Below are 18,489 nucleotides of genomic sequence, written 5' to 3'. Positions count from 1 at the left end.
TTATAAACATGTTGGAGTTGACTGTCCCTTTAAAGGGCCATTATGCACTCAAAATTTCTAATAGGTAATGGATACATTTAATATCAATTAGTTAATATGTCTCAATGTAATCAAAAACAGATCATTAAAAAAGCGGTAAATTTAAAATTTAGACTTACACAATCACCCTCTGTCCGTCGCCGTACTGCTCCTCCTTCATAGAAGAGCAGAGCTAACAAACAGTATACTAACGCCTGCATATCGTCTATTGACCAATAAGATCGCATATGCTAATTATCGGATGAAGTTTCCCCTTTCAATATGCGCCAGCCCTTACGTGCACAGCTCGCCCGTGCAGGACATTGTTTGCCGCATGCGCATTGAATCCCAGATTGACTCACTGACATAACATACAATGATAGCAATACAATTTGAGTGTGTCTTTGCAGCTCTTATTTTTTTAAGCTGATACTGATTGAACCCCAGATTGACTGACCCGCTGTGACAGAAGCTGTTTAGGGTAATGCATGTGAATGAAGTGCAGTTTTTTCATATGTACACACTCTGCATATGAAAAGTAGGTGTACATATGAAAAAACTGCACTTCATTCACATGCATTACCCTAAACAGCTTCTGTCACAGCGGGTCAGTCAATCTGGGATTCAATCAGTATCAGCTTCAAAAAATAAGAGCTGCAAAGTCATACACCCAAATTGTATTGCCATCATTGTATGGGACATGTATCGTTCGTTGTATGTCAGTGAGTCAATCTGGGTTGGGAAACAGCATCTGGTGCTTGGCTTGTGTTCAAAGCCAGTTGACAGAGTCAGGTCCCACAATCAGTGCAGCGCAAAAATTAGGAATTATACACGGCAGCGCTTATGGACGCCGTGCAGTGCTTCAGGTGAGCTGACGTCACCGCCATTTAGCATGCGCTCTTCATTAACGGGTCTCGGTCGCGCGCATATGGAAGTGCGGCCGAACGTATTCCTCTAAAAAGCAAGGGCTTGGAAAGTAACCCCAAAACAGTAAAGATCGGATTAATATAAACTATACTAGCCTTTATTTTTCATAGATAGAAACAGCTACACTATGATCGGTACATGCCCCATACAATGCTGCAAAGAAAATATGGGTGTATAATGTCCCTTTAAGCATTTGCTGATTATGCAATTCCACTTTAATGGAATTTTACTAGACAGATCATGTGCACACTCCATTGGCACAGCAACAATGTGTGCATGCGTTATATGATCAGAAAGAAAAGACACATTTGTGCTAGCAAACAATTCTAATTATTATGAACGCACAGGTGTGGAGATCAAAAATTACTTTTTTTCCTCTATATAAGTTTATGCAAATGTGCCTGGTAGATGTATAGTTAGGGAATTGCCTACAAAGAACTCTTTAGGGTCACATTAAACGACAAATGTAATTTGAGAAAGAGAAAAAAAAAAAAAAAAAAAAAAAAAAAAAAAAACCCAACTCACCATTTCTTGAAGCTTCTTTGTTTCTTAAATGAGGGGGAATGTAACGTCCTTCTAAGAAGACAAAATGTCCATCAATGCACAAAAAACATTTCAAACAATTCTAGATTATTCCAACAGAGCATTTTACTTTGAATATGTAGATCACACTTTCTAGGGCAAAGTAATTATTTTCTCTGCATTCAATGACTTGACTTGCTGCATAGTTTTAAATGTATGGGAAATATATCCTTTATGATTATTTTTGTAGAATAAAAGGCTGTCTAGGCTAAAGACATTGTTTTTCCCAGCATCTTGTTGAAAAGCAGGGTTGTAAGCTCAGGAGCAGATACATGTCTAGAGGACTATATAACAGCAGTTTTGGCCTATTTTCTGCCATGTAGTGTTCCAGACACCGCTATAGGTAAAACTTCAACAAAAAATACCACGGGAACCAGCAAATTTGCTAAGTAAATTGGAAACGTTTTTTAAATTGTTTTTAATTGAAACACAATTGGGGTTTCATATACTTTTTTTAAAAAAAGGGACATAAAACCATATTTTATGACTGATAGAGCAGGCGATTTTAAACAACTTTCTAATTTACTTCTAATTAGCAAATATTCTTCCTTCACTTGGTATCTTATTGAAAAGCAGGGACGTAAGCTTAGGAGCACTATATGGCAGCAGTTTAGCAAGAATGTCATTTTTATGCTAGAGCACTAGATGGCAGTACCATTTCCTGCCACATGTAGCTATCCAGATACCTACCTAGGTATCTGTTCAACAAAGAAAACCATGGGAAAGAAGGCAAATTTAAAACAAATAAAAAAAAATGTAAACTTCAAAAATAGTGATTTTCCTGAATCATAAAAGAAAAAATTTGTTTGGGTTTCATATCCTTTAAAAAGGGACAGTCTAGGCCAAAATAAAACTGTCATGATTCTGATAGAGCATTTAATTTTAAACAATTTTCCCATTTACTTTTATCACCAATTTTGCTTTGTTCTCTTGGTATTCTTAGTTCAAAGCTTAACCTAGGAGGTTCATATGCTAATTTCTTAGACCTTGAAGGCCACCTCTTTTCAGAATGCATTTTAACAGTTTTTCACCACTAGAGGGTGTTAGTTCATGTATTTCATATAGATAACACTGTGCTCGTGCACCTGAAGTTATCTAGGAGCAGGCAACGATTGCTAAACTGCAAGTCTGTCAAAAGAACTGAAATAAAGGGGCAGTTTGCAGAGGCTTAGATACAAGATAATCACAGAGGTTAAAAGTATATTATAACTGTTGGTTATGCAAAACTGGGGAATGGGTAATAAAGGGATTATCTTTTAAAACAATAACAATTCTGGTGTAGACTGTCCCTTTAAGTAATGAAATCTTCATTAGATATGGATACAACAGGCAAAAGTAACCATTTCAAATGGCAAAATAAAGATGAACAATTTAATACACTCCAGCAGGTAAAATGAACAAATGGAACATTAAATGGGGGGGCAGCTGTCCCTTTAAAATTGTGCAACTGAGCCTTTATAGTTGAGGATACTGTTGTTGAGCAAATAAGGAGACTAGTGTATGCTCCAATCATAGATATTGTGTTATCTTGAGCATGTGGTGTTTCTAACATCCATCTTTGATCAAGAAAGTCCCTTTAGAAACACAATATATGTGCTTATTCTTCATGGAGATAGCTGCTCCAGTGTTTAGCAATTACTTACTAGTTGATGAACCACTTTGAGAGTCAGCAGAATCCAAGTCTAGGCCAGCAAACTGCAAAAAGAATGACATGTATGTATAAGTTTATTGCACAGCAAACACTAAAAATTTAGTTTAAGTGTGTTGTATTTTTCAGGAGGTGCAGAGGGCTGCATTTCTAATCATTTCAGCAAAGAGAAAGTGTTCAAGCATTAGCACTTAAATCTTTTTATACGATTCATCCAGCAGCACTGCTTTAAACTACCACAACCGACAATAATGGATTTCCTTACTAAACTTCAGGTATGTGCATTCGGATCCTTTGTAAGGCTCTGAATGTGGAAGTAGACAGCCCTGGTGCCAGATTTATTCTTGTGAAAGATCATCACACTAAGATCAGGATTTTCACAGATCTTCAGTGTAGTCATCTCACAAGAATAAATCTGTCTCTAAAAAGGATTTGAATGGCACGAGCGGCCACCTACTTCTGCATTCGGACCCTTGTAAAGCATTCAAAAGCACATATCAACTCCACAATTGCCTTTAAGATAGATGCTGTACAGTGAAACCTGCAAATTTAAGTGATGGTAAATCCCGTTTTTAAAATGCTATAATTTACTAGTGCAACATATAACAGGACTTTCATGCTTAACCCCTTAGTGACCAGAGCACTTTTTCATTTGTTGACCGTTTGGAACCAAGGCTATTTTTACATTTCTGCGGTGTTTGTGTTTAGCTGTAATTTTCCTCTTACTCATTTACTGTACCCACACACATTATAAACCATTTTTCTCGCCATTAAATACACTTTCTAAAGATACCATTATTTTCATCATATCTTATAATTTACTATTAAATTTTTTTTATAAAATATGAGGAAGAAACAATTTTTTCAAACTTTAAACCCCCAAAATCTGTTCCACATCTACAACCACCAAAAAACACCCATGCTAAATAGTTTCTAAATTTTGTCCTGAGTTTAGAAATACCCAATGTTTACATGTTCTTTGCAAGTTATAGGGCAATAAATACAAGTAGCACTTTGCTATATCCAAACCACTTTTTTCACAATTAGCGCTAGTTACATTGGGACACTGATATCTGTCAGGAATCCCTGAATATCCTTTAACACACACACACACACACATTATATATATATATATATATATATATATATATATACATACACATACATATATACATACACACACACATACATACATATATATATACATACACACATATATACACATATATATATATATACACACATATACATACATTTTTAGAAGACATCCCAAAGTATTGATCTAGGCCCATTTTGGTATATTTCATGCCACCATTTCACCGCCAAATGCGATCAAATAAATAAAAAAAAAAAAACTTTAAATATTTCACAATTTTAGGTTTCTCACTGAAATTATTTACAAACAGCTTGTGCAATTATGGCACAAATTGTTGTAAATGCTTCTCTGGGATCCCCTTTGTTCAGAAATAGCAGACAAATATGGCTTTGGCGTTGCTTTTTGGTAGTTAGAAGGTTGCTAAATGCCGCTGCGCATCACACGTATATTATGTCTAGCAGTGAAGGAGTTAATCAGGTAGCTTGTAGTGAGCTTGCAGGGTTAATTTTAGCTTTAGTGTAGAGATCAGCCTCCCATCTGACACATCCCACCCCCTGATCGCTCCCAAACAGCTCCCTTCCCTCCCCCACAATTGTCCCCGCAATCTTAAGTACTGGCAGAAAGTCTGCCAGTACTAAAATAAGTTTTTTGGGGGTTTGAAACCCAGTTTGAAAAATAATAATGTATTTTAATTTTTTTATTTTATTAAATATTTTCTTTATTTCTGTAGTGTAGCTGCCCCCCCTCAACATCCAACCCCCCACCCTCTCCCAGATGCCTTAATTTTAAAATCCCACCCTCCCAATCTACAGCATATTGATGCGGTTTTCATAGATCTCACATGCACGTGCGACCCCGTGTACGCACCCGCACAAGATCCCTACCCCCTCCTCCACCAATGACTGCCCACCCGCCTCCCTGGATGAGCTCCCACCCACCAACGATAACGGCCATCGATAGCCGATGCAGAGAGGGCCACAGAGTGGCTCTCTGCATCGGATGGCTAAAAACAGTTATTGCAGGATGCCTCAATATCGAGGCATCACTGCAATAACATGAAAGCAGCTGGAAGCGATCAGGATCGCTTCCACTGCTTTCAAAGACCAACGACGTATGGGGTACGTCCTTGGTCGTTAACTGCATTTTTTTGCAGGACGTACCCCATATGTTGTTGGGCGTTAAGGGGTTAAAGGTCCAGTAAACAGCAGATTTGCATAATCAACAAATGCAAGATAAGACAATACAATAGCATTTACTCTGAATTTTAAATGAGTAGTAGATTCTTTTCTAACACATTTTAAAGTTATGTATATTTCCACTCCCCCTGTACCATGTGATAGCAATCAGTTAATCACAAATGCATATACGTATAGTCTGAGTTCTTGCACATGCTCAGTATGAGCTAGTGACAAAAAAAAAAGGAAATATTAAAGACTGCACATTTTTTTTTAATGGAAGTAAATTGTAAAGTTGTTTAAAATTATAGGCTGTATCTGAATCATGAAAATTTAATAAAACCTGAGTGTCCCTTTAAAGTTCCTTTGTCTACAGTGTTCAACGTACTCAGCGCCTCCGGCCACTCACAACAGAACGCTATTTTTCCCACTGAGATGATCTTAGCCAATAGTGTGCTAGCTATCCGGCATAATGCCAGTTGGTCCGCACGGCTATTGGCTAAGAGGTGAAAACGTCAGCTCATTGAAAGTGTTCTGCTGAGTGCGACCTGAGGCGTGGCGAACGCTGCAGCCAAATAAAGGAACTTTCAGCATGCCATGGCAGCCAAATAAAGGAACTTTCAGCATGCCATGAAGTAATTTATACTTTGTGACTGAAAGTCCCTTTTATTTGCTGCACTGGTAAATCCTAGCGTTTCGAAAACCCATCACCTGTAACTTAGGTATGGATGGATAGAGATAGATATATAGATATATAGAAATGAAAATTTGTAGGTAATATCTTAAAACAAAATAATAAAACCACTGGATGACAATCGTGCATTAGTGAATCAGCAGGTAAGGTAACTGGCCAGTAGATGTCACTGAAGTTTGTCCATGCATACTCCTTGCTCGTTTGGACAGTAATTTTCACTTGGATCAAAACATGTATGTGCTGAACAGTGATGAAGGAATGCTGCAGACTGATTCATAGAGCTAAAAGGTGATAAGCACACAGTTAACGTAAAATGACACTGTTTAGATTTCTTTAAAATTATTACATTATAGATCACTTATTTGGAAGGTACCCAGCTAGAGAATCTGTCTGCCTTTGCAGCAAGCAGCAGACATTGTTTGCCACACTTTTCCTGCATTACTGAAGTGTACTCAGAGTATTTGTAACTTGATCACTAAATAAAACATTGTAATGGACACTGTTCTGTAGTGCTCCAGAAAGGAGATATGTTTCAAAGGCTAAAAAGACAGGATTTGACAACAGAAGACAATTCAAACTAATTGCATGCCCAGAATCATAAGTTGCATATTCACTTCCATTTCTCCAACTCTAAAAATATTTTTTCCCACTGTCCCAAGAGAAGCTGAAGTGCAGCACCCTTAAACTACACAAAGTTTACACAGTGAATACTTACATTTTGGCCATTTTCCTTCTGAAAAATAGTAACCATCCCTTGATGAATACACTTGGCCCTTGGGCATGTAGACATAATCACTGCCATGCACTTAAAGTGAATGTAAAATTGAATGAATAAGTGCCTGGTTTTTAAAAATACTATTAAAAACAAGTGAACTTTCATTCCTTATAGCGCTGCGGAACCTGTTGGCGCTCTACAAATAACCGATAATTCATTAAAATCTACATTGAAGCATTCAAAAAATACTTACCTTTTTCTTTACGAAAACCAGACCGGTGATCCTCCACCCGCCTCTCCTGCTATACTTAGCATATCGATGCTCGAATTGATTGGAGAAAGCCGGTCTGGTCATTGTAATGCTAAGTACAGAGGAGCTTCAGGCGGAGGATTGCCGGTCTGGTATTAGAAAAGAAAAAAAAACAAACACACGCTTCAATGTAAAATTAATGAATGTGCAAACTTTTTAATAGTATTTTTAAAAAAACAAAATCTGTAAACCTAGCGCCTGTGTAGTTAATCCTATATGCGATAGATATATCTAGCGGTCAACTAAAATTCTGAAGTAATAGTATATGAAATTTAACCAGAGCGCCTCACCTATTGGGAGCTAGGATACAATAATCTGTGTAAGAGGTGTTAAAGGTGCAGCATATTTATTGCATATCACTTAAAAACATTTTTTAAAGGTGTATTTTGCTTTTTAACTGTCTAAGTAATTCTCAACAGTTTGAAAATTGCCTTTAAAATCTCCATAACTGTTTTTACTAACTACTATACGCAACTTCATAGTGCTGTATATGTATATGGTTTTTAAGTGATATGCAATAAATATGCTACACCTTTAACACAGATCATTGTATCCGAGCTACAACTTTAAAGGGACACTGAACCCATGTTTTTCTTTTGTGGTTCAGATAGAGCGTGCAATTTTAAGCAACTTTCTAATTTACTCCTATTATCAAATTTTCTTCATTCTCTTGGTATCTTTATTTGAAATGCAAGAATGTAAGTTTAGATGCCAGCCCATTTTTGGTGAACACACTGTGTCCTTGCCGATTGGTGGATAAATTCACCCACCAATAAACAAGTGCTTTCCATGGTCCTGAACCAAAAATATAACTTAGATGCCTTCTTTTTCTAATAAAGAAAGCAAGAGAACGAAGAAAAAAATGATAATAGGAGTAAATTAGAAAGTTGCATGCTCTATCTGAATCATGAAAGAAAACATTTGGGTTCAGTGTCCCTATAACACCTTACACAGATTATTGTATCCTAGCCCCCCAATCTGTGTGTAACAAATTAATTGGAAATCAATATTCTTACTATCCTTACAGTAAAAGGTCCCCATCCAAACTGCTTAAAGGGACACTCAGATTAAATTTTCATGATTCAGATACAGCTTGTAATTTTAAACAACTTTCCAATTTACTTCCATTAAAAAAAAATGTGCACAGTCTTTTATATTTACAATTTTTGAGTCACCAGATCCTACTGAGCATGTGCAAGAATTCACAGACTATACGTATATGCCTTTGTGATTGGCTGATTGCTATCACATGGTACAAGGGGAGTGGAAATATACATAACTGAAATTTGTTATAAAAAAAATCTACTTATTTGAAGTTCAGACTAAGTGCTATTGCATTGTCTTGTTATCTTGCATTTGTTGATTATGCAAATCTAATGTGTTGATTGGTCCTTTAATAGCAATATATAAAATTGGATCTCTAGTCTGAATTTAAAAAGTGACATGGAACCCAAATGTTTTTGCGATTCAGATATAGCATGACATTTTAAGCAACTTTCTAATTTACTCATATTAAACTTTAATTCTCTTGATATGTTTATTTGAAATGCAAGAATGTAACTTTAGATGCCGGCCCATTTTTGGTGAACAACCTGGGTTATTCTTGACGATTAGTGGATAAAGTCACCCACCAACCCAGAGGCAGAACATTTTTTCACTTTCTGCGATGAGATTTTATTAGTGAAAATGTTTCTGCGGGTCATTTTTAAATAAAATTCAATTGTAAATTAGGCAGTTACACTAAAGCACCAGTACAATTGCAATGTGTTGGTTAACTGGAGAATAAAGCCATTTTTAAAGTTTTATAATATAGTGCAGTAGTTGAAAATTGCATTGCAAATTAGCTGCAGACAAAAAATTTTTTTATAAAATGTCCCTTGAATAAATTTGTTTCCTTTTTCTCTTTGGCTAACATAGAAGTGTAGAATTAAAAAAGGTGCATTACTCATCCTAATGTCAACAATCAATACACTGCTGCTTTGCAGCTCTACTGCATATTTGACTGTTCACTTCAAACAGCACTTTGCTCTGAATGCACTGTTAAGAAAAATGTACACAATGCAGCCAGAGCCCATCTCTGTTTGAAAAGAACGGCCTAATGTGGATCAGTGCTGCAAAGTTAAATCGCTGACAGTTCATGCAGGTGTCCCATTCTTTCTGCAGACATGCTGCATTTTCTGCGATGACATCTCAGATCACTGTATGTTCTGCCTTGGGGCCCACCAATAAAAGTGCTATCCAAAGTACTGAACTAAAAAAAAAAAAAGCTTAGATGCCTTTTTCAAATAAAGATAGCAAGAGAACGAAGAAAAATAGGAGTAAATTAGAAAGTTGCATGCTCTATCTGAATCACGAATGAAAAAAAAATTGGGTTCAGTGTCCCTTAAACCATACCTTTTCAAAAAGGTACTTTCAAGGGCATGTGTTAAAACTATCTTGATTATATATTTACATTTTAAAAAAATGACAGGAAAGTCAAAATTAAGTTGCAATTATCAGATATATAACGTAATCTTAAAACATGTTAATTCACTTCTATTTTCAAATGTATTTGTTCTTTTGGTATGCATTGATGAAAACAGAATATGTATGTAGATATGAAACTCAAAGATTTTCTTTGTATTCAAACAGAGAATAAAATTTTAAACACTTTCGTACTGGGGTTAACGTGTCTACATCGGAACAACTATATTGTGATCGTGCATGTGATCATGATAATTCAATAATGGGATCACATCAGGGGGGTGTCCCTATGATGCTAGGCACGCCCTCCAAACCGCAATCCCATCGGGGAAGCTAAGCTGTTAGGACGTTCTATTCCGCCCTTCAGCGCTAAAGTTCAGCAAAATTCAGACAGAATACAAAACGCCCTAACAGCATTAAAAGGTTAAACAACTTTCTAATTTATTCCTATTATCAATTTTTCTTTGTTCTCTTGGTATCTTGTTGATAAGCAGTGACATACGCTTAGAAGCCGGCCCATTTCCAGGTTACTATATAGCCGCAGTTTTGCAAAAGGGTTATCCATTTGCAAGATCTCTAGATGACAGCAGTATTTCCTCCCATGTAGTGCACCAGATGCCTACCAGTACCTAGGTATCTTTAACACAAAGCAAATTTGATAATAGAAGTAAAATGGAAATGTTTTAAAATGGTTTGCTTTGTCTGAATTGCAAAAGAAAATGTGTTTAATATTTCTAACATTACATCAAACAAAAATTGAACCACTAAACAAAAGTTTGTTTAAGTGCTTTGTAATCTGAGACCACAAAGGGATATTTTACTCAGATTATGAGTTACTAAAAAAAAAAAAAAAAAAAAAAAAAAAAGTGTTTTTTGTTCCCTTTTACTCTGATGATTAAACAACATTTTTCCTTTCAGACTTGTGGAACCATGGCTTTTTCAAATGAGCAGTTGAAATAGTACCTGCCAAAAAGCAACATTTAGGGCTCCATGTACAAAGCAGCAAAAGCTGCTCCGGAGCCTTTGCGGGGCAGGTTTGCATATGCGAGCCTGCTTCCCGCAGTGTAAGAAGCAGCGGTCATTAGACCGCTGCTTCCTACGCCACCTCTTAACTGGCGAGGCAAAATCACCAAGAGCACGCTCACTCTCTGTGATTGACAGCACCTTCAGTCACGTTATTGGTCGCGCGATTGAAGGGGCGAGCATTACGCACTCCGATCAGTGTGTAATGATACATACGGGCAAGCGGATCAACAGATCCGCTGCCCATGTGTAGCTTAGGCGGACAGACAGCTTCGCTAGTTGAGAAGCTGTCCGCCCGCCATTTAGTACATGGCGCCCTTAGTTGGTTCCACTTGATGTTCTCTTAAAGGTTGTCTACTTGAAATGGTTTTGTTTAAAAAGATAAAACTAACTTTGCCCTTTCCCCAGTTTTTCATAAACACATATTGTATTATAATTTTTACCTATGTGATTACCTTGTATATAAACCTCTGCAGACTGCCCCTTATCTCAAAATACTTTGAGATAAAACAGCACCCTTCAACTGTTAAATTAGTTTGAGTCTAGGTGTGTTTAGCTTTCAACAAAGAATACCAAGAAAACAAAGAAAATTTGCTAAAAGCAATATAGAAAGGGTGTTTAAAGTCGCTTGCCCTATATGAATCATGAAAGTTTAATTTTGACTTGACTACTCCATTAGGAGTAAAACTTCTTTTTAGGAGCTAACTAATGTGACAGCGTTAAAATGTGTAACATATCCCTGGAAACCGCACGCGATTAAACATTGCAGTACTAATCGTTAAGACATTACAATAATACCACTTTGATTTGTTATGTAAACCGATACACGAGTTTACCGAATTAAACATTGGTTGGGCAGTGCTCTGCGAGTGTCACGAAAGGGCTGCTATCCAAATACAAAATAGTCGACAGTATTAGTCTAACAATAGTATTATTACATCAACTTTTATTTGTGTGAGGGAAATAAAAACCTAACTTCATTGAAAGAGATTAGTCACTGCATAACCAGAAAGCAATAAATCGAGCTGAAATGTATCAGAATGTCGCAATGCCAGTTTAAGAATTCTAAGATGTTGAAGAAAAAGGCCAGTTATTCAGACTAACAAGCCGGCTACGTGTCCCCTCCCCATCCTCTCACAAAGGCCGCCATTGTGAGGCTGCAGCAACCAGGCCTAGATTTATCCGCATAGCAGAGATCGGTTAGAAAATTGTTGACAAAACAGTACGTAGAACCAGTGAAGACGCATCCATTGTAACATCTCACTATAACAAAGACATCTCGGTAATTAATCAACTCATCCTACACTACACGCCCCGTGTGACGCAACTAGCCACGATCATACGAAACTAGGAAATAAAACGGAGGATGTCAGCATTAGCTAGGCCTCATCCGGTTTGTGACGCCGCTCTCGCTTTCTTGCCAAGTGATGGCATGAAGGAAGGACAAACAAGAGACATGGCATCGTCGTGTTATGTAACTGCGCACACTAGCACATTAGGCCTCCATTGTCTCCAGTGAGACATGCCAACGCGCGGCCTTTAGACTCTCAAAAACAACATACCACATAAAGAGTTGGTACCTCTGAAGAAAAAACAAAAACTTACCTGCTGGTCTAGGCTGAGGACATTTTCGACGGCCACATGACTCATAACTAAAGAATAAAAGGCCGGATTCTCTCGGTCAGGAAACAGGCTTAGTTACTACGCTGACAAACTGCGGGTGTATCTGCGTTTTAAACTTCTGGTTTTTTTTGTACTGTGTTGTTACAAATCAAATGTAGAAATGTATTCACTAAAATTATTATTTCTTCTCTGCCTATACCTAAGATAATTACAAACGACGCGATCAGTAAGAGAAGATACTCCCAACTGAACGCCCGAGATAACCGGGCCGTCTTCTTATATAGGGACGGTGTGGCAAAACGTCATTACGCACGTATGACGTTGCTAGTGCAGAGGGGAGGAGGTTTGGGCCAGGGCGCGCGGTGAAGTGTCTTCGCGTTCTATACGGTTGTTGTAATCTTTTCCGTTAGGCATTGTTCTTGAATGTAGAATTATGGGATTACTCCGGCACGTTCTCTCCTTGCAGTTTTCTTCATGAAGGGGAGACAGCATCATGACGAAACTCCCATGACGTCATATAAGGATAAACCGCTAGGTAGACTGTTGGTGATTTTGTAATGCGCGCGTGGCTAGGGGAAGGAAAAGCAAAAAAATATTTTCTGCTTTGGTTTATGTCAACCGATGACAACATTTTCAAAGCATCTGGTGCTTGTGTGAATAAGGAGATCAGAATCCATTTAAACCGCATATCTTTATTAACAGTATTTTTTGTCTTATGTTAAAGGGACAGTACAGTTGAAATGGAACATTCATAATTCAGATAGCGCGTAACAGTTTATATCAAATGTGCTTTGTTTTTTCAGTATCCTTTGTAGAAGTGTAATCCAAGGCAGACTGATAAGCGCTAAGGAGTTTGCATGTCTTAACCTATGGCAGCAGTGTTTGCAACCATGTAAAATATAACTGTAAATATTGTGGCAAACACTGCTGCCAGGTGGTTAAAAACACGTGTATGCTCCTCAGCTCCTGAATTATTTAAAATGTAATGTTCTATACAATTCATGTATCTTTAATGTCCTTGTAACCGTTTATTAAAACTTTATATAGCTGATGTTTCTGCAGTGGATTCACATACAGCTTTTTTCATTATCAGGGCAGTCTGATTCATTGAGGAAGTATGCTCCTTGGCTTTTAAGATGTGGAATTAAAGATGATTTTTTTTAGCAGCACTTTTCTTTTCTTTTTGTGCTGTGTGTGAGTATTGGTGATTACCTATTTTTGGTAACTAGAAGCCGTGGTGGAGGTTTCCAGGGAACAGGACCTGTGATTCCTTGGGGAACACTTTCTTGAAACACGGGGGCGATTTATCAAAGTCTGGCAGACATGATCCACTCAATATGTGTATTCACAAGAAAATGTCATCTCTTTGTTGAAATGTTATGGAATATCTTTAACCCTTTGAGTGCTAATGACGGCTCTGAGCCGTCACAGAGTTTCTCACTCTGGTGCTAATGACGGCTCAGAGCCGTCATGAACACTCTCCCACCTTGAGGGAGATCTGGGAGCTCCTTACTGCTCCTACCCCGGCGATCGTGCCTGTAGAGTGACAGGCATCGCTAGGGCTTCACGTGATGCGCGGGGACGACACGCGCTATTACGTGATGGCGTCACCACGCAACTTTATTTATACTTAACAATGTTAAGTATAGGAAGAGGGGGCATGCTGCTTAGAAGCCTGTATCTCAGGCATCTAAGCAGCTACAGACCCCCAAGACCAACTGTTGGATAGGTAATCGCCTAACCTTTTTTTTTTTCCAAAAATTTTAAATAAATAAAATAAAATATTAGCACCCAGGTGAGAAATGGCTTAGCAGCCAAAAGCTTAAAAGGCCACATTCATAAAGTGAAACATCAGTCCTTCAGTAACCTTCTGTATGTAATCAAATCGAGCCCATTGTGTTAATCTACAAAAGTATTCAGAATATGTTATTTCTAACTTTAAGCTATCCATGTTCTTTCTGCCACACTCAATATTAAAGGGACAGTCTAGTATAAATTAAACTTTCATTATTCAGATAGGACTTTTAATTTTAATAATCTTTCCAATTTGCTTTTTTCTCTGGGTATTCTTAGTTTAAACTAAACCTAGGTAGGCTCATATGCTAATTTCTAAGCTTTTGAGGGCTGCCTCTTATCACATGCTTTTTAAATCTCTTTTCAACACAAAGAGACAGAAAGTACACGTGGGTCATATAGATAACACTGTGTTCAGGCACAGGGGGCTATTTAAGATTTAGCACAAAACAATGCTAAATTTAAGACAATAGATAAGAAACAGTCATGTGATCAGGGGGCTGGAAGAAGGTTCCTAGATACAAGGTAATCACAGAGGTAAAAAGTATGTTAATATAACTGTTGGTTATGCAAAACTGGGGAATGGGTAATAAAGGGATTATCTATCTTTTAAAATAATAACAATTCTTTGGTAGACTGTCCCTTTAAATAATGTGAATAAGTGTAGTTTAAAAAAAAAAAATTTTTATGTCTTACCTGATACATTAATTTCTATCATGGTGGCAAGAGTCCATGAGCTGTTACATAGGAGTAAAAGCCAAAATTCAGAGCAGAGAAAAAAAGAAGTGCTTAAACAAAAAATAACCCCAATGCATGGGGGCTTGTGGACTCTTGCCACCATAATATAAAAAATAAATTTATCAAGTAAGACATAAATTATTATAGGTGACAAGAGTCCACAAGCTGTTACATATGGGCTCTAATACCCAAGACATGGAAGTCCACAAGTAACAATAAAGGGAGGGATTAAAATAAAAGCTGTTTTGCAGACTACATTTCAATTTTTACCTAAAGTTTCCACACACATTAGTAGGGAAATTATTGTGTCCTGATCCAAAAAATGCTTCTGAGAGATCTTTACATTCTTTGAATGTTGTTTGAGCATTGTACTATTATTCTGATGCTACTAAGGATTTCATATAGACTTTTAGTCTGTTTATTCTTTTTACTGGCCCTAAGAAAGGCCAGAAGGCCTCTGTTATTTATTTAGCCTCTTGGTTGAAACTTTTGATTCACAAAGCTTATTTGGAGGCATGTCAGCCTCTGCCACAGATAATTACAGCTAATTCTACTAGATTGGTTGCCACATCTTGGGCTTTCAAGAATGAGGCTTCAGTTGATCAAATTTGCAAAGCAGCCATTTGGTCGTCTCTGCATACCTTTACTAAATTTTACCATTTTGTCGTTTTTGCTTCATTAGAAGTTGCATTTGGCACAATAGTCCTTCAGGCAGTTGTCTTAGTTTGATCATTGTGCATATATATTGAGTTTGTCATAAAAGACGTACATTTCTTGGGTTATGGATTTTAATTTCTCAGTGAAAAAAAACAAACTTATCTTGATGGAATATCAGATAAGGAGACTCACAAGAGAGAGCAGACAATTCAAAAACTCTTCTAGAAGAAGAGATGGCCAAAAGAAACATCACTTTCCATAAAAGTAGTTTAATGTCCAATTTATGTGTAGGCTTAAAAGGAGGAGCCTGAAAAACCTTTTAACACTAGGTTAAGACTCCAAGGAGGATAAATAGGCCTAATAACAGGTTTAATCTGTATTAAAGGCTAGAAAAAAAACAACGAACATCAGGAAGGTTAGCAATCTTCCTATGAAATAATACAGAAAGAGCAGAGATTTGTCCTTTCACAAAACTGGCAGATACACCTTTATCTAAACCATCCTGCAAGAACTGAAGAATCCTAGGAATTCTAAAAGAATGCCAGGAATAATCATGGTTGTTACACCATGAATTATAAGTTTTCCAAACTCTGTAATAAATTTTCCTAGAAACAGGCTTGCGAGCCTGAATCAGAAAATCTTCTATGACTGAGAACTAAGCGTTCAATTTCTATGCCATCAAGTTTAGAGACTTTAGATCTGGATGGACAAAAGGACCTGGAGACAGAAGGTCTGGCCTTCTAGGAAGAGGCCACGGCAGGCAACTGGACATTTGAACCAGGTCGGCATACCAAATCCTGTGGGGCCATGCTGGGGCTATTCAAATTACAAATAACTGTTCCAATTTTATTAATAATTAATACCTCTGCCTGAGGATCCCTAGGCCTCGCAAGGTACCTGAGAAGTTTGTTGTTCAAATGAGAGGCCATCAGTTCTATCTCTGGTTGGTTCTATTTTTTTACAATCAGAATACATCTTGGTGGAGAGACCACTCTCCTGGATGTAGGGACTGATGACTGAGGTAGTCTGCCTCCCAGTTGTCTACACCTGGGATATGAATCGCAGTGATACAGGAATTAATTTCTGCCCAAGAGAATTCAAGATACTTCTATCATGGCTAGAGAATTGTAAGTTCCCCCTTGATGATTGAAATAAGCTACTGCCGTAACATTGTCTGTCTGAAAATGGAGATAAGGCTCCCTTTTTAATAGAGGACAAGCCTGAAGTGCCCTGAAGAGTGCATGGAGTTCCAAAACATTGATTTGTAATATTGCTTCCCTTGTGCAGACAGCTCCCCAACCTCAAAGACTTGCATCTGTGGTGATCACAGACCAGGTAGGACGATCAAAAGAAGCCCCCTGAATAATAGACTGGCGAATAAACCACCAAATCAGGGATAGGTGTGTACTGGGATCTAATAATATAACTTGAGAAATCTGAGTATAATCCTTGCACCATTGGCACAGCATACAAAGCTGAAGAGGTCTCATATGAAATCAAGCAAATGGAATTGCGTCCGAAGCTGCAATCATGAGGCCTAGTACTTCCATATACAGAGCCACTGAAGGGAATGAGAGAGAGAAGGAAGGTTCAGATAAGCTGATAACAATTTTATTCATCTCTGTCAGGGAAAGAGTCATGTATGCTGAATATATCTGGAAACAAAATAGTAACAAATACTAACAATAGTTGGTTTGTGTGAAATTCTGCTAAATGAAAAGAATGAGCTAGTACCAAGACAATACTGCAATACCCTGAGCTCTGATCACAGATAAAAGGGCACTTAGACCCTTGGTAAATATTCTTGGAGCTGTAGCTAGACCAAATGGAAAAGCAACAAACTGATAATTCTTTTCTAGATAAGAAAATCTCAGGAAATAGTAATGTTCTGGGTGAATTCAGATGTGATGGTAAGCATTCTATAAATCTATTGTGGACATAAAGTAACCTTGTTAAATAAAAGGCAGAATAGTCCTTATAGTTTCCATTTTGAAAGTTCGTATTCTTACAATATTTTTTTCTTTTTTTAGAGTTTTTCAGATTCAAAATTGGTCTGAAAGAGTCTTTCTTCCTTTGGTACAATGAAGAGATTTGAATAAAATCTCATCCCCTGTTCCTACAAAGGAACAGTAACAATTACTCCCTCTGAGATAGATCGAAGAAAAGCTTGAGATCTTATTGGAGGTTTTGGAATATGGGTTAGAAAGAACCTTTCTGTGGGAGGTCTTTTAATCCATTTTGATATACCTGAGAAATAATGTTTTGGATCTAGGGATTTTGGACAGATTGTTACCAAGCTTTCTGAAAAAGTTTAATCTGCAACCTACCAGCAATATTGGGTTGGGGGCCATACCTTCATGCGGTATTAGATTTCTCATTCTGTCTGGATTTGTTCTAATTTGAAGTGGATCTCCAGACTGAGCCAGAGGGTTTAAGCGAGGAGTCAGTTTTCTGTTCTCTATTCTGATTAAAGGAACAAAAACCATTAGGAGCTTTAAATTTTCCTTAAAACTTTTTATCTTGAGGAAGAAAAGCACCGTTACCTCTATTAAAAGTAGAAATAATAGAATCCAGTTGTGATAACCAGGGTTATCCAACCCTGTGCCAGTCACTTGTTTGGCACAGAAAGGGTTATCAGACCCCTTCTACATCACAATCTAGCCACAGGTGTAAGGGTTAACAACACTCTCTAGTCTGTACTAGACTTAAAAGAAATGCCCCAAACTCCCCTTTAATGCCACCCACACTAAACTAACTATGCTGCCACCACTTATGATTTATTAAAGGGAAAATCATAAGGAAAAACCCAGACTTACACATTAACTCTTAGAATACAGTTTAGCCTAAAATATACAGTTCTAATATTCCAGTCTCTTTCAGTAACGTGGTTCAATTATTAGACAAAGGCCAAATCTTAATAAATGAATTATTTATTATGCCAAAATATTATGCACAATGCATTATTAATAAAAAAAAGTTGTTACAAATAAAATTACACACAGCAAACAGTTTTTTAAAATAAAAAA

General features: G+C 37.3%; 1 protein-coding gene across 4 annotated transcripts in view; it reads right to left on the bottom strand.

Annotated features, from left to right (window-relative positions):
* DDX3X (DEAD-box helicase 3 X-linked) overlaps window positions 1-12,542 on the bottom strand; it is a 43,644-nt gene extending 31,102 nt beyond the window's left edge. Inside the window, exons 1-3 of one of the 4 annotated variants that reach the window (XM_053706486.1) lie at window positions 12,257-12,542; window positions 3,171-3,222; window positions 1,471-1,518 (exon numbers count right to left, since the gene is read on the bottom strand). In XM_053706486.1, coding sequence (XP_053562461.1) covers window positions 1,471-1,518; window positions 3,171-3,222; window positions 12,257-12,301 — 145 coding nt within the window. In that variant the 5' untranslated portion in view covers window positions 12,302-12,542. Of the gene's footprint in view, window positions 1-1,470; window positions 1,522-3,170; window positions 3,223-12,256 lie in introns of all 4 variants that reach the window. The other 3 variants (XM_053706485.1, XM_053706488.1, XM_053706487.1) reach the window with 3 other exon arrangements.
* Window positions 12,543-18,489: the final 5,947 nt, after the last annotated feature.

Source organism: Bombina bombina, chromosome 3, assembly GCF_027579735.1.
Source record: "Bombina bombina isolate aBomBom1 chromosome 3, aBomBom1.pri, whole genome shotgun sequence".
NCBI lineage: Eukaryota > Metazoa > Chordata > Amphibia > Anura > Bombinatoridae > Bombina > Bombina bombina.
Note: the sequence above shows the minus strand (reverse complement) of the source record. Positions and strands in the feature narration are given on the sequence as shown.